The following is a 16,212-nucleotide window of genomic DNA, read 5'->3' as shown; positions in this document are numbered from 1 at the left end:
GCTTCGATTAGTCTCGCGCGCGCAAACGCCATACCGGTATCGAGTATAGAAAATGGCGAACGAGTGAGTCGCGCGAGGTGTCTGCGCGGGCAGAGGTGAACGAAGAAGAAGAAGAAGGAAGAGAAGAAGAAAAAGAAGACGAAGAAGAAGAAGAAGAAGAAGAAGAAGAAGAAGAAGAAGAGGAGGAGGAGGAGGAGAAGGAGGAGGAGGAAGAGGAAAAACAAGAAGAAGCGCAGCGCGAGGATCGTATTCTCGCGGCGATATCGCGATAGCCGCTCGCTCGTAGCGGCGATCGAGGGAAAGGTACCTGTCGACGCGCCGCGCCGCGTCGCGTCGCGAGAGCGCGGCCGAGACGCGTACGCGAGAGCCTCCTCACCTGCCTGCCGTTCGACGTCCTCTTCGAGCACGAGCTCATCGTACTCGCTCTTTCTCTCTCTCTCTCTCTCTCTCTCTCTCTCTCTCTCTCTCTCTCTCTCTCTCTCTCTCTGCCTCTCTCTCTCTCTCTCTCTCTGCCTCTCTCTCTCTCTCTCTCTCTCTCTCTGCCTCTCTCTCTCTCTCTCTCTCTCGCATCTGCTTCGCGTCGAACTCGATCCTAGCGGATGACCCGGGCGAGAAACCGCGGCCAACGACGGTGACGCGCAGCACGGGCGCGTGCTCGCGCATAACCTCCCCCGAGTGTTCACGAGTGTTGAGTGTCGACGGAAGGGGTCGAGGGGGACCGACGCGCGGCGACCGGAGTGGAGCGATATATTCGGTGTTGGTGCGCCGACCGGAAGGAAGATCAGCAAAGTGCAGTGTGCCGGGAAATATCATCGACCGATCGTAATCGTTCGGTAATAATTCGGTGAGAGTGGTGAGAGAGCGACGGATACGCGCGGCAGTTGGAGTGCTCGGGAGAGCGACCGAGGAGCAGCAGCGGCAACGGGGATCGGTGATATGCGGTAGTCGAGGGAATTCCCCAGGGAGAGACATGAGGACGGCCGCCGCCTACGTCCTGTTCCTTGCCCACCTCATACAGGTAAGCGCCCCACCACTTTGTGCTTCCCGCTTCTGCTTCTCGTCAGAGTGGTCTCCCGATCCCCCTGCTTGCTCTAAGAGGCCTGCAAAGAGGATCGGCGGAAACGGAAGTCATCGAGGCATCGATCACATCGCATTGTGACTGATCGCTGTTTTTTAGCTCGCTGTTCATTTCAGTGCAAACTGGTCAAAGTGGACAGGTGGAATAACGCGAGCTATATTTTGTTGTCGAATTTTGCAGAACAGAAGAATAGAGAGTCGGAGATTCTCGTTCTCGACATACTTTATACAAGGTAAAACTTGGTATAACCGAAGAATGTCAGTTCTACTCGTAAAAATTCATTACTCACGCCTGTTCATTGTGATCGCGACTCGAGTCTGCGAAGCATGAATATCCAATAAATTATACGCATAGAATCGCTAAGACAGATAGGAATCTACGATCGATAGTCTTTGATGGTCGGTGACGCAAGTCGACGGGAGAGTATGACGTATTTTTCACGAGATCTATCTCTCTCTCTCTCTCTCTCTCTCTCTTGAGAGAGAGAGAGAGAGAGAGAGAGAGAGAGAAAGACGACTCTACGTGAAACGACGCTTGCGTGAAAGCAACTCGCGCTTCTGTCGCTGCGCGCAGCCTAGAAACGTGAAGACCGCGCTGCTACCGCGGTATCTTTCACTCTAGACATTTAAGCCGGCATTTAAGAGCCGTAAAAAGCACAGCGTGCGAGAAGATCGCGCTGCTATTTATATATATATATATATATATATATATATGTATATACCCGCGATCGCGCGCAGCGCAGACAATCGTATTTTTCGGGGCGGCGCGAGTGCCCGTTCCTCCGCGGTCATCCGCAGGTGCGACACGACCGCGTAACGTCGCGAGTCACTTGTGCTAGTAAAGCACGACGAAGTCGCAAATTTCGTGCGCGACGGGCCCAGCGAGAAATGTCTCGTCTCGTTCCTTCGTTCCTTCGTTGGCGCAGCAATAACGAGTGAGATCGGCAAAGAGTCAATGCAACGGCACGACGAGTATTCGAACACATGTGATGCAAGCACACGTCGGAGCAGCCTGTACGAGCACCCCGGGGCATGTGTGCTATTCACAAAAGTGTACAGTTGCAACAAGAGAGCGATCATTCGCGATACGTTCGCGAGCGGCTGTGAACCCAAGTTTCTTTTAGCTTAAATATTACATATACAATCGAGGAGGCATTCTAGCTCGAGGCAAGTACAACTTGCGCGAATAAACACACCGATTCGTTCACCGATAGATGTGACAGTCTGAGTACGTCTGAGAAAGCTAATAATTGTCTCCAAAGCGTACTACGTACCAAAGCGTAACACACACACACACACACACACACACACACACACACACACTGTGGTGGTTTTAGATATCGATCGCGTTATCGATCGGAAAATTGCCTCAAAGACGAGACAATACGTCTTTGCGCGCTCGCGTATCGTATGTAACCGCAAAGTATGGAAGAAGATCGAGTCTCTAGTCGTATACTCGCGCGTATTTTATCATCTGGAAGCAACAACGCGACACAGAGATCATCCGTTGTCGATCCGAAGCGCGACCGCGCTATCAGTATGATTCGAGCGAGATTTAGCACCCGTGCGTGACGTTATCACGCGTATATCGAACGTTAATTTGCGCGATATCGCGTGCGCGCGCGCGCGGCTCTATTTCCATACCAGTTTCTCGACTATTTATTATATAGATCGCCGCGATCTCTCGGTGCATAATGCTCCGGCTCCTTTCGAGCGTGGAATTCGAGCCGCTCGTTGCATCATCGCGCAAGGTGCTATCGTGCGTGATGCAGCATCTACGCGAGGCTGTTCTCACATATGCGTTTCCATCTCGCGGGCTTCCGCCTTGGGGAACAACTATCGGCGCTACGGAGAGCATAAAGAGTGCAAGAAGAAAAAAGAAAAGAATGGAAACAAAAAGGGAAAATATTCTGTATTACAATTAACAAACTGTCACGTGTGTGTTATATCACAAGCTGTTAATAACGAGCACGGTCGCAGCTGATTCACGGGCGAGCTTGATCAATATGCGTGTATATTTAAATACACGTGTGTAGTACATTTCTATTATTATTAGCATAAATCTAGATGCGCATTCTGTTCCTCGGGACACATAAATTACGTCACAGTCTTGCCTTGGTCGTCGCTCGGTTGTTGTTGTCTTCGCCGTGAGATACCTTCTGTAATCTGTAAATCCATCGAAATAAAGTCACGCATCAAGTAACGATCAATAATTCTCCCCGATGAAGTAATGAGACATTCGCCGCCGACGATCGACACTCCGCGAGGTCTTTCTCTTTTTTTATAGTCTCATTAGAGACTTGTACCGCTATGAGGCCGGCTTTTGCATAACGCACGCGCGCGGTTCGTTACGTACGTAACTTAATTAGCACCGAAATTATTCGCCGATGCGTTGTAACACGTGTCGACGTTCGGCAGCGTAAACTGGAAGGCTGCATTAATTAATTAGGAAAATTAATGCGTCCGCTAGAAACGTGTTCGCCTCGATGCGTTGACGTGGGTAAAAAACGATTATGTATATTAATCGCACACATTAAGACAAATCAGTAGCAAACTGCTGTAAAGTGGAGCGATTAGATAAGTAGCGGCGGCCGCGGGCGATGATTCACCCGACGCGGTTTATTAAGTTATCCGTGCCCTTAGATATTGTGACGCGATAGGAACCTCCCTCGCAGCTTTCCGCCACGATGTACGATGTACGATGTGTGCCGAGGGAAGTAGTTGGGCTCGCCACAGCTGCTCTCGCTGCCATAAAATTCGCGCGTAAAAGACGCGCGTCGTCGTCCGCGGTCTCTCGCGCAAAGTCGCACGTCAGAATCATCCGGGACATTACACGAGACAAGCTCGCAAGAATGAACCAGACACGTTCGCACGAAGTAAGAAAGAAAAAGTCGAGTCTGTTGTCCGTTGTTCGTTTCAGAGGCGGTATTCGAGAGAAAATGCGTGACTATTGACACACTTTGCGGCAGAGGCGCGGTCGGAAATGTAATCGAGTTTTATCACAGCAAAAGACTCGGTTCCGTCCGTTAGATAACGATCCTTACAGTCGGAATTTGCTTCTAATTGATCAGCTCGTCGGCGTCGGCGTCGGCGTCGGCGTCGGCGTGTTTGCCCTCGTGATCCTCGTTTTTCTTCTTTTTCATTTAATTCTTTTTTATTGTCCCGCGCCGTGTCGCGCTGGACGGCCACCGGTCTCTCGCAACTCTCTCGCGACTCTCCCGCGAGTTGCACAAGGATAAGAGAGGGCGGTACTACACACATCCTTCTCCTTGTTCTCAGCCGGGAGGTACATACTTACGGCTACGTAAGTACGGCTTTTTTGCGGATGTTGCCCCGTCACTCGCGCTTTATAATTTTCTTGCTGCGCCCCCCTCCCCCCGTGCCGCGCGTTCTCGCGGCCAGCATCGAGCAGAAGCGGCAATACAATAATACCCCGCGTTCGTCTTCGCCGTCGTCGCGAGCTCGCCCACCGCCGCCCGTCGAATCGTCACCTTGAAGTCTTCCGCAGTACTCACGCGGTACTACTAGTCGGCACTCCGGAACGGAGCAACCACGAAAAACTGAAGCTACCTAGTCGAGTCCATGCTCTATCTGCGGATCGCTTATCACCATTATATTCTGCTAGGAGCGCATGTTAATATCGCAATTAACGTCGGACATGGGCGCCACAGTGCGCGTTCCTCTCTCTTCGCATGAATTACAATATAATTGTTCAGCCATTCATCGTGCCGGAAGCGCGCTGATACCGCGCGGAATCTTAGGCGTTCTATTGTTACTCGCAGACATGCCTGTGAACCCGTATTAATTCGTATTAAAGACCGTTAAATTTTCGTGAACCGTTCGTGAACTCCAAGCGGCAACGAAACAGCAAACTTTCGAGAAGCTTCCGATATGTATCACACACGCGAATGTTTTAGAATACATACATCCGACAGAGAGAGAGAGAGAGAGAGAGAGAGAGAGAGAGAGAGAGAGAGAGAGAGAGAGAGAGAGAGCCAAAGATAGAAATTGAGAGGCAAAGCGCGTATTAAAATTCAAAGTATTACAACTCGTTCTTTAGCCGTCCCGTCTCGTCCTGTAATATCTCTCGGCAAAATAACTGAGATCACGAAAAAATGATTAAATTATAAATATCAAATGTAAATTGCTGGGTTAAAGTACGGATGTGCGCGCGTTCACATGTGTGTGTGTGTGTGTGTGTTCGTTCGCCGACGAGGAGGCAAATCCACGCTTCCGTAACGATCGACAATTTCGGTCCAACCCGGCGAATAATGGGAGCTTAGGAGCCGTAGCGTTCCTCGCCGACCCGGAGTTACCGGGGGTCACCTCTCCTGGCCCTCTCTCTTACAAACGACTTTCGAAGAACGGCCGCGGCAGTAGAGAAGAGGGTTCCCGCGCCGTCGTTCCCTCGATGATTTCGACCTAGTGCAATTAAGCGCGGCCACCGCCGCCGCCGCTGCCGCCGCCGCTGCCGCCGCCACCGCCGCCGCCACCGCCGCCGCCACCGCCGCCGCCGCCGCTGTTGCTGCTGCCGTTCCCGCTGCTGCTGCTGCTGCCGTGTTGCTCTCTTTCAATTACAGTCCGAGCGGGATTACCGTTATAACGCGCGATGCCTCCGCGCGAGCGAGCACCGAAAAAAACTCGCCCGAAAGTGTACCAGAGAAGCGCACCCCAATTTCTTTTACATGTGTGTCTCTTCCGCATTGAAGAATCTCCTGTCCGTTTTAATTCGAGAAGCGCAGCCGCGGCACCGCCTTTCTCTGGTTGTGCGCGAAAATTTGAGATAGAAAGAGAGAGATGCCAGAGAGAAAGGGAGGGAGAAAGAGAGAGAGAGAGAGAGAGAGAGAGAGAGAGAGAGAGGGAGGGAGGGAGGGGGGAGAAAACGCGATCGTGAGAAAGAGAAGTTTATCGCTCGCAGCCTTCCTCACGCGCGTCTCCCGACGTTGCGTCGTAATTTGCAAAGCGATTACGCTCGCGCGCGATTTCTTGCGCGATTGTCGACCTTCCGCGCAGCTGACGCTTCCTTCGACCACGGCGCGGCGGCAGCGATCGATGAGTCCATGATCGAGATCAACCCGGAAGTAGATTTTTCACCGTGTGATTTTTCATCGACCAAAATAGCGGAACCAGTTTACCAGCTCTCCTATGCTCCTGTACACTTGTAAATCGTTACTGTAACATTGTGTAAAGTATGATAAACTATCCCCATTTCCGCAAATATTTATGCGCCTCGCGGCGTTTGTTTGCTTCTTCTCTTCGTGTTAGTTTGTTTCTTTTTCTCTTCTTATCGATCGGTCGTCGAGTCCTTCGGAAACGAGTGCAACGAAATTTCGTCGACGTTCACGTGACTTTCCGCGGATCTTGAATTCGATCTTCGTGCCTTGCGCTCCCGCGTTCCTTCCATCCTGCCAGCGAGCGGTCTTCGCAACGATCCTCCGACGTGGAGATCGCAGCGACGCGATCGGCGAGGAATTTTTATTCGTCGCGGCGCACGGTCGCGGTTAATCGAGCGAGATCGACTCCGGGCCGCGTCTGATTAAAGGTGATTTCACGGGAAGCCGCGGCCGATCGGAAGGTGTTGATGCGGCCTGACTAACGAATACACGAACCAGAGATCGCCGGAACCCTTTGTCATTGCGATTTTTCGCGGCTGGCGCGATTCCGCGCGAGGATGCACGCAGAGCGCGGAGCAAAAGAGCAAAAGGGAGAAAGGAACGCCCGTCTATTAAGCTTGAAATTGCGCGAGGCCTCCGACAATTATCGTAAACCCCCGTTATGGACGGACGCCCGGTGCCGAGAGAGATCGATCTCTCTCTCTCTCTCTCTCTCTCTCTCTCTCTCTCTCTCTCTCTCTCTCTCCTCTCTCTGGTCTGCATACGTGCGGCGGAGCGCGCAGGTTGCGAAGGGATGCGCTTGAGGATTCGCCTCGGCGACTTTTATCGACCGCCTCTCGCCGCGATGATAATTCATCGTCTCCCATCGCCGCGGCTTAATTATCCGCTGAACGTGCCGTGGACTATCGGCTCTCGTTTAATACGAGAAATGCAGTTTATGCGACCGGTCGCGCGGCCGCCGTCAACTTCGATTCCTACCGTTAACACGCTCGCGTCCGCGAGCTTTCCTGTTCCCGCGCAGCGCGGCAGCGGCCAGACGCCCTGCCATGATGATATTCTGTCATTGTTATTACCGCTATTATCACAACATACTTAATGTAAACGCCGTTTTACACGCTGTAACGACGCTGTAGTCGACGTTTCGACCAACTTTGCACGCGCGTATACAATATGCATTACATAACATACAGCTGTGCGCTGTTACTCGCTCATACAGCGACGTGTCTCTGCCTGCGAACATTATAATAATCTTGTCCGGTAATTCGAAGAGCAGGCGCGGCGGTTTTGAAAGCCAACCAACACTCTCGACTCTCTTGTGTAGCCTCGAGCTACCTATTATGCGTAACGAGAAAAATGTTACAGTGGAGAGTATTAATTAAGAGTATTAATTAAAATGTCCAAGCTCACACGACACGATGGAAAAAAGCGATTATTGGCAGACCGCGAGATGGAGAACAAGTAAACGCACTTGTTGGAAACACACGGAAGAAAGATGTTCTTGACGTGTGTTCCCCCCCCCCCCCCTTGACGTGACTTTCCCAGCTACGGTCGATGTTTCCACCGATTTTCATGGGAGACTTTCCATCGATATCTTCTCTCGCCGAGAGGGGAGATCCATCATGAGAGAGAGAGAGAGAGAGAGAGAGAGAGCTCACGTTGCGGATCTTATCTCGGCGAAACACTCGCGCTGTCACAATTTTCTCGCGCACTTCTCGTACGGACCTTCGCCCCGCACCCGCGGGCCGCCGCGGCGCGGGGCGAAGGAACGTAGCCGTACGATCAACAAGAACGCGTCTTGTTCGACGCGCGAACGGGGCATAATTAATCGAGCGTGATTGATTAACCGGCCGATCTCAATCGACTCGCGGAATCTCGGACACGATCGGACCTCGAGACTCGTTTAGAACGCCGGTACGGCGTCACGTATACTCGCGCTTGGACAAGTACAAAGAGCGACTCCACGAATTTTGCGAACCCTCTGGATACGCAACTATATAATCGACACACGCTCGTTAGGATCGATCTGTCGCGCGCGGCTTGATGAAAACGTACGCACGCACGCACGCACGCACGCACGCACGCACGGCGTTCACGGAACTGAATCGCAGCGCAGATCGTTTTCTTTCGTGTGACGGAGGCTTGAGATAAAGCCGAGAGCGGATGTACAATGTCCTAACAGCGATCGCTCTTCTCGCTCTAACTGGCGTCTCCTTCCGCTTTCGTCCTGGGAACCGATCCGCAGCTTCATCTCGCGCATCCTTTTCTCTCTTTCTCTTTCTTTCTCTCGTTTCACGCCTATCAGCATGACCAATTATCGGCGCCAGCAGGACGAGCAGGAATTCACCGCGTCGAGAGTGAAAACGATGGTTAACTAGGAGGCGATGCTCGTTCTCTCGGCGATCTCGACGCTCCTCGATTCACACCGCGGTGCAACGACGAGGAACGTGGAAGGATCGGTAACGACGGGTCGATGCGGCCGGACGGCGAGAGAGACGATCCGATCCGCGGCAAAAGAAAGTCAAACAAAATATTAATTCCCAGCCCGGCTGGAGGATCGAGGAGGTCGGGAAGCGAGAAAGGGAAGAGAAAGGGAAGGAGAACGGAAATAACGCGGAACGCGATGATGGCTGGGGTGAGGTAGGAGTAAACAGGGAATCCTTCCCGAAGACGGGAGAAGAAGAAGAAGCCTTCCACGCGGACGCAAGAGCAGCCGGGCGGAGAAGCAGAGCAACGGCGGCAGCGGGATCGAGGAAAAAGCTGAGATGCTGAGACGGAGGAGAGAGAGAAAGATGGGGAGCAGGAAAAGGGAGAGAGAGAGAGAGAGGTTGGAGGCAGAGATGAAAACAGAAAGCGGGTGCACAGCAGCCCCGAAGTGGAGTCGGGGCGGGTTAAAGCGAAGCGTTTAGCCGACGGTCACGCGAACCTCCTATAAAAATCAGCCCCGAGGCGAAGAAGAGACGAGCCACGGCGAACGCTTCGCAGATAGACAGATAATGCGGTCCGGTGGCGTTGCCCTGTGCAGTGCGGTGCGTTGCGGTGTGATGTGGTGCGGCATGGTACGGTATGGTGTGGTGTGGTGTGGTGTGGCGTGGCGTGGCGTGGCGTGGTGTGGTGTAGTGTTGCGTTGTGTTGTGTTGTGTTGTGTGGCGTTGCGGTGTGCCCGACACGATGCGGCGGTACTCTATGGACCGTGGCGCACAGGTGCGTGCCTGCGAGTCCTTTTTCCCGTCGGCTCGGCATCGCCGGTAGTAAGTGAGGGCAGCGGCAACAGGCGGAGAGGAGAGCTTTTACGAGTTCGTGGAAACGAGCCGCGGACGCTCACGAGTTTCGAAACGCGCCGAGCGTAATGGGCTACCCTGATACGGTACGCGCGGCGCGCGATGGGAATCGCCGAGGAGGAACAGCAGCACGTGACCGCCGTTGCGCGCCCGTGCGCGAGTGCGGATATTAATGTAACGCGCGTTTTACCCCGACGAGAGAGAGAGACAGAGAGAGAGAGAGAGAGAGAGAGAGAGAGAGAGAGAGAGAGAGAGAGAGAGAGAGAGAGAGAGAGAAATCTCAAGGTGCAGCTTAGGCTTTTGGGATTTATAGGCTCCGGACTATTCTGCACGCGTCGCGAACGTTGAGTGTGTATTTGTAATGTGAAATTTTATTTTTACGCAAGAGTCACGCTTGTTCCAACGGGAAGGCATATTTGGTGCGCCTGCGATACGCCGCGCCGCGCCGTCCGGAACAGAGTCCTGGGTATCTCACGATTGGTCGCACGAGCACATGGAGATTGCGATAGAGTAGCGTTGACAGGCTACGCGAGAAAGATACTTTACTCGGCGGTGATCCGTTCGGCTAGATCTCATCGCGAGACGGTTTTTCTTGCCGCGAAGGCTGACACAGTTTCTTCGAGTCCGCGTTAATCGGATTTTCTTCGAGTCGAACGTCTCCGTTATCCCCGCGATGGAGAACCCGGCGAGAAGAACGAGCACGAGAAGCTCATCGGTGCGAGAACGACGCGAATGGCATTCTAGCTCGGAGAAGAAAGATGCGTTCCTTTTTTCACGAATACCTCTGTGCTTCATTGACCACCTCCGCAGTTGTTGTTGCCTCCTCGTCGCCCGCCGACGACCACGAACAAAAGAGTGACGGTGGCCGCGCGGACGCGCGACGTGGGCAAGTGCGACCGGGTGAAATACTGCGGCAGCTTATTAACAGTTGCTGCGTGCTTTCGCGCCGTGTTCCGCGAGGAAACGTCGCCTCGCCTCGCGGATCGTACCGCGCCGCGCCGCGTCGCCGAAGGCAAGGAAAGGCTCGTCGAGCTCCGCGGAACAAATTACACACACGGTGTGACGATACGAGGGGATTTAATAATCCTTTATCTTTCAAGAAGATACACAACCCCGTGGTATCGGTCATTGCACGCGGCATGAATAAATTATCCAGCGCTGGTTGGCTGACCGACCGATCTCGGTGCTGGCTGCCTGCCTGCCTGGCTGGCTGCCTGCCTGCCTGCCTGCCTGCCTGCCTGCCTGCTTTAAAACGATATTACGGTCGACGTGTCAAATCACATATTTGAACTCCTTCTTTACCTCATCTCAAATGCATAGCATGTGCATTTTGCATGCTGCGTTTCGCAACGCGCAACGAATAACGCGCGATGGAAATATGCGACGAGGCCGTTTAGGAGGACGACATAGCGGGATTTATCACCGGTAGTTTGTTTTGTTCGGGAATTTCAATAATGAGACCATCTGAAATTCAAACTGGGAAGCGAGGAGGGACCCGGTCGCGTCCCCAGGGGCCCCGCGTTCGCGAACGAGCGGAGCGGCCGCGGCGGGTACCCTCTCGCAACGTGGCTCGTTGCTCATTTTCGTGTTCACTGAACTCGAGCAGCGGCGCGCCGCAGCGTCGATTATGATTAAGTGCGCGCCTTAACGCTTAGTCGCCATCAACGAGGATGGCGGGAGGGGGGGAGAGGAGGGGGGGAGAGGAGGAGGAGGAGGGACGCCGTTTTTCTTTTTAATTTATTATCGCGTTTCGCCCCACTCGATTTACCGGTATAATCGCCGCGGCCACTGTCGCGCGTACTTACACAACGTGTAATCGGGAATAATCGCTCTCGTAATCTATAGTCCGCTGATTAGAGAGCGCGGCCACCGCTTTCTTTTCGCTGCGCGACGGCCTTTTGTGCTGGCCCCCCAGGCGGTCCTCCACCTTGATTGTTTTGGATACGTTGGACTCTCCTTTATATATATATATATATATATGTGTACCGAGTGGGAAAGAGATGCGAAGTGAGACGAGTGAAACAAGGGGAGGTCACGATTTACGAAGTTACTGTGCTCGCGTAATTGATATTCTTACGGACTCGCGAAGCGCGCGACATTCGAGAATTCGGAGGTACGGTGACGGCGATTCGAACGCGACGAGGTCGATCGGTCGTAATCGTCGCCTCGCGGACTCATTACGCGCAACCGTACGAAATTTCGCGAAATTAATAACACACCGCGCCGCGTCGCGTTGCGGTCACCGACACGGAATTAATCACGGCGGACGTGAGAACGGACTATCTTCCGCTGCAGAGGGTAGGATAGGAGTACGCCGGGCGATGATCGCTCGACCGGAATGAGCGGATCGTTATGAGAGAGATTTTATCGTACGTTGTACACACTTATTATTAGTTAATAGAATAGAACGCGAAACCGATATACCTGCCCGCGCATCTCTCCTCCTCTCCAGACGGACGCCTGGCGTGGAGGCGTACGGGTCACGACGCACACCTGTTCCCGTCGCGTTTCGGTCACGTGATTCTCGTGAAGAAGAGAGAAAAGGAAGGCAAGTAGATGATCGTGAACCGAGAACCGACTCCAGCCTTCGATCGAGTTTCCTCCGGCTGGCCTAACAAAAGCTCATCGACAGCATCGGTCCGTCGCGTCGTTTCCTTACCGACGGGACAAGTTCCCATGAGTCTTCTCGTGGCGAACACGATACACCCACGCATCGATCGCGTCCGACTGGGATCTGGAGTCACTTGGGAGAGCGAGGTGCGGGCGCGTGCATGTGTGTGTTCGCGAAAACGCCTTTTCTCGTCAATGGACGTTCTCGATAGATGATGATAGGACGTACGACAGATGGGGGGAGGAGGAGGAGAGCAGTTGGGCGGGCGGGAATAACAGTTTTACTGTTTTATAATTGTTTTAATCGCATGGGAAAATGTGAGGCATGCGCCTCATGAAAATTTAATCTTGCCGCCAAGTGGCTGCGAAACGAGAACTACCTGTTTTATAATTATCGCAAGAGGCAAGGTATTATCTTTCAAGTTTTATTTGCTCGATCAATGGAGTGTCCTAAACAAGCGACCCTTCACGGCTAAATCGAATTAATAATCCAGTCGCGGAAGAATGTGAAAATAATAGCTCACTTCGGGCTCTCGTCGCTGCGATTAATCTCGGCGTTTCAAAGACCCCCAGCTTACTTAAGCTTACTTCATCTTATTTAATCTTACTTAATTTTACTACTCGTGTAATCACTCGGCTCTACTTCAACGCATTCGTCGGATAAAGAATATTTCATCCGCGACCGCTGGTGGTGATTTAACGAAAGAGAGAGAGAGAGAGAGAGAGAGAGAAGTATTTAATCGGGAGTCAGACGATTTGTATCTCGATTCTACCCACCTGTGTGATGATAAAGGAGCGAACGCGACGCGGATGCAAGACTTCCCACGCGAAGTAAAAGTTTTTAATTATTTCGGTAATTTGCAACCGACCCATGGTTAGAGGAAGGGAAAGAGAGAGAGAGAGAGAGAGAGAGAGAGAGAGAGAGAGAGAGAGAGAGAGAGAGAGAGAGAGAGAGAGAGAGCGAGAGCGAGCTCCGGCAGCCTTGCCGACAGGGCCTCAGAGAGCGGGTAGCAAATAATATTAAGTATAGGTCTTCCTATTCCTCGGTGAGGAAGGAGAGAGAGATATATGGACCGTAGGGACTAAGCTCGCGTACCGGAGCAACACAAGCCCGTAAAACGCGAGCGCGCGCGCGAGCACGCGAAACGCAACGGTGCGCCGTTGCAGAAACGAGACGTACGATACAGGCGACTAGAGACGCGCACACGCGCACAGGAACGCATACGCAGGCACACGGGGGCGATTCGTCGGTGCAGATTCTACGGTATAAAATTAAATGGTGTTCGGTAGGTCTATTTCACTCGGGCAGGTAGCGGCCACCGGTAATTACTACCTACGACTTGGGAGCTCAGAGATAAAATGAAAGGCCCGGACGATTTTCGAAACCGAAATCGCATCGGTCGTCGGCGCGGCGCGGTGCGTTGTTGCTGTTGCCGTTGCCGTTGCCCATCTTGCTTCTCCTTGCCTTGCCTGCTCTTTCTCACACGCGCGTCCCTTTTCCCTCCCTTTTGCGCGAGTCGCGCGATCGATCGCAACATCACTGCTTGCCTCACAATCTGCGATGATTGGCGAGATAAAGGCGGTTAATAAAAAGGAACAATTCACATTCGCTTTTTTTATTAGCGCGCGGGATGCGGGAGAGAGAGAGAGAGAGAGAGAGAGAGAGAGAGAGAGAGAGAGAGAGAGAGAGAGAGAGAGGAAGAGAGAAATCACGTTCGCGTAATCAGTTTTAGAAAATTATTACGTCGCTCTCTATTACGAGTATCCCTTTTCTCTCCGTGCTGGTGCATCGATTATCCGCGTTCAGGCTCGTTCATTGCGCGCTATTTAAAGTAACGCGGATCATACATATGTAACCTGGCCAATTTTGTGTATTTAAATGGAAGATTTTCGTAGTTCGCGCTGCGCCGCGCACTTTCCAATTAGCGTTCGCATCTAACGACAAGATACGGGGCTACTTTTGTCGATGCGTCCCGCTGCGACAGTACGGTAGCAGGTTCGCAGCAATTAAGATATTAAGAACACTTCTTCCGCGGATTTACATAATCATAGCCGGCTGTAATTACGTATTTACATAATTACATATATTCCACACGCGTCCATTTTCCCCGCCTACGTTTAGTCCGCGCTAATGAGATCGACGATAACAATCGACCTGCACGACCCACCTTCTTCTATACTTACCCGCTTCTTAAATCGGTTTATCATCCTCGAGTCAAGTAGCGATGACTACTAACTTTCTGATCGACATCGATACGATATCTGAATCTCTGTTTTCGACTTTTTTCTCTTTTTTTTCTCTTCAATTTTTCTCGTCGGTCGATAAGGGTTACTAATGACGTTGAGACACTCAACTTGTAACGCAACACAGCGCGGGAACGCGTCACGGTCTTCAAACGAGAAGTTTTACTCTTTCATTATTCATTTACTTATTCATTGTATAATCGAGACGCGCGCAACCAGGAGGAATGTGCGAACGGCGGCGCGGGATTCCGCGCGATAATTGCCGCTCGTCCGTCGGCGAAAGGAAAATCGCGCCCGTTCGTCGGCTTCTTTTCGAAAGCGGCGCCGACGGTTTTCGCGAGCGCGGCTCGCGAGGTGAGTTTCCTCGGAAGAGGGCAGAACAAAGGCAGGAGAAAGAGAGGACACGGTAGAGTCGTTCCTCAGTATGCGTTTCGCGGGCGTTTTTTTTCGGCCGGCCGGCCGGCCGTCCGTCCGAGCGAATTATTCGTACTAGCCGCGGCGAAGTTCCACGAGAGTATATAAAAGTAGGCGCACCGAGGTATGGCTCGCTGCACCTTGGCTATGCGGAAAGGAAAGGCTCTTCTCCGGCGAACCGAGCGGCAGCGCGAACGCTCACGCACACACACACACACACACACACACACACGTACACACGTACGTACATTCGCGCTTGTGTTCGAAGCAAACACCAAAGGACGCCTCTTTTGCTCGTCTCCCGTGCACGTAGACGCGTACGTATACACGCCACATACATACGTGCGCACGTACATGGTACGGAGTGCGTTGTAACAGGTTACGAAGGTGTGTACGCGCTGACGGCCACGGTAACACACCCCGCGATGGGGATAAAATGCCCGTAAAACACTCCGCTGCACGTACCAGGTGTCCAGAAATCAATCTCGCAGGCCGAGCTGGACCTCACGCTCTGATCATCGTGGGAACTCGACTCGGGAGAGTCGAGTCCGAGCGCCTCTCTTCGGGAGTGTTCCGCGTCGCGAGCGGTCGCGTTGTCGTCGAAAGCGCGCGATGCTGATTAAAACTCGAAGTCCGCCTTTCTCGTATCAGGGAGATTTTACCTCCCCTGTTGTGGATCGCGTGGATTCGAGGAACAAGTCGCTTGGCTCGCGATATCATTGTAATACACCGGCACCAACGTATGGTTTTAGAAAGGGATGAACTTTCAACCTAATAACCGCGAAAGAGCCGAGTGTCGCTGCGAAAGACGAAAGAAGTGCTCGCTACGAAGTTAGAAGGCGCGGCGCAGGATGGGGAAGTGGCCGCTAATACGAGGTGTCCACCTTTATTACACCTCGACAGCCCCGGGGAACTTCAATTATCGCTGGGTGGCGGTCGGTCGGGTACGACCATGTGGGAAAATACTAGGATAGACAGAGGAAGAAAGAAACACACTCGACACTGGGTCAGGCCTCTTTTTTCAACTGTCGTGAACGTGGTCGAGCGCGAAAGCCTTCGGTCGTGATCGAATTCTGGCGAATTCAAGCTCAAGGAGGCGGGACGCGTTTCTCACGTTTACGAATCGACGCAATCGGCTAGGAATTTGGCGAGTAGAAGAGAAAGAGCTTGAGGAGGACGGTGGGTGGGTGGAGAGGGACAGTGAGTTTTTCCGTTTTCAATATGCGTCTGGTGAAATTATTTAGAATTTATTCTAGTCTGGCGGCGGTTACTTGTATAAATTTGCAACTCGTTCGTGTATATTTTATTGAAAAAACAACGATAGCAGCAAACGACGCAGCTGTTACGCAGCAATCGTTGCGTAACGATACGTATGTTGTAAAGGATATTAACGTATCGTTCTACTTGCGCCAAGAAATGGCGCACCGAACGAAGTCGTTGGCGTGTTATCGAGCATATTTGCGTTATATCTTCTA

General features: G+C 52.4%; 1 protein-coding gene across 1 annotated transcript in view; it reads left to right on the top strand.

Moving 5' to 3' along the window:
- Positions 1-547: 547 nt before the first annotated feature.
- Positions 548-16,212, top strand: part of Ser (protein serrate) — a 42,546-nt gene continuing 26,881 nt past the window's right edge. The window contains exon 1 of the mRNA XM_011140746.2: positions 548-1,018. Coding sequence (XP_011139048.1) covers positions 971-1,018 — 48 coding nt within the window. The 5' untranslated portion in view covers positions 548-970. The remainder of the gene's footprint in view (positions 1,019-16,212) is intronic.

This window comes from Harpegnathos saltator, unplaced genomic scaffold (assembly GCF_003227715.2).
Source record: "Harpegnathos saltator strain DR-91 unplaced genomic scaffold, Hsal_v8.6 scaffold100, whole genome shotgun sequence".
Lineage (NCBI taxonomy): Eukaryota > Metazoa > Arthropoda > Insecta > Hymenoptera > Formicidae > Harpegnathos > Harpegnathos saltator.
The sequence above is the reverse complement of the archived record's forward strand: the minus strand, read 5'-3'. Positions and strand labels throughout refer to the sequence as shown.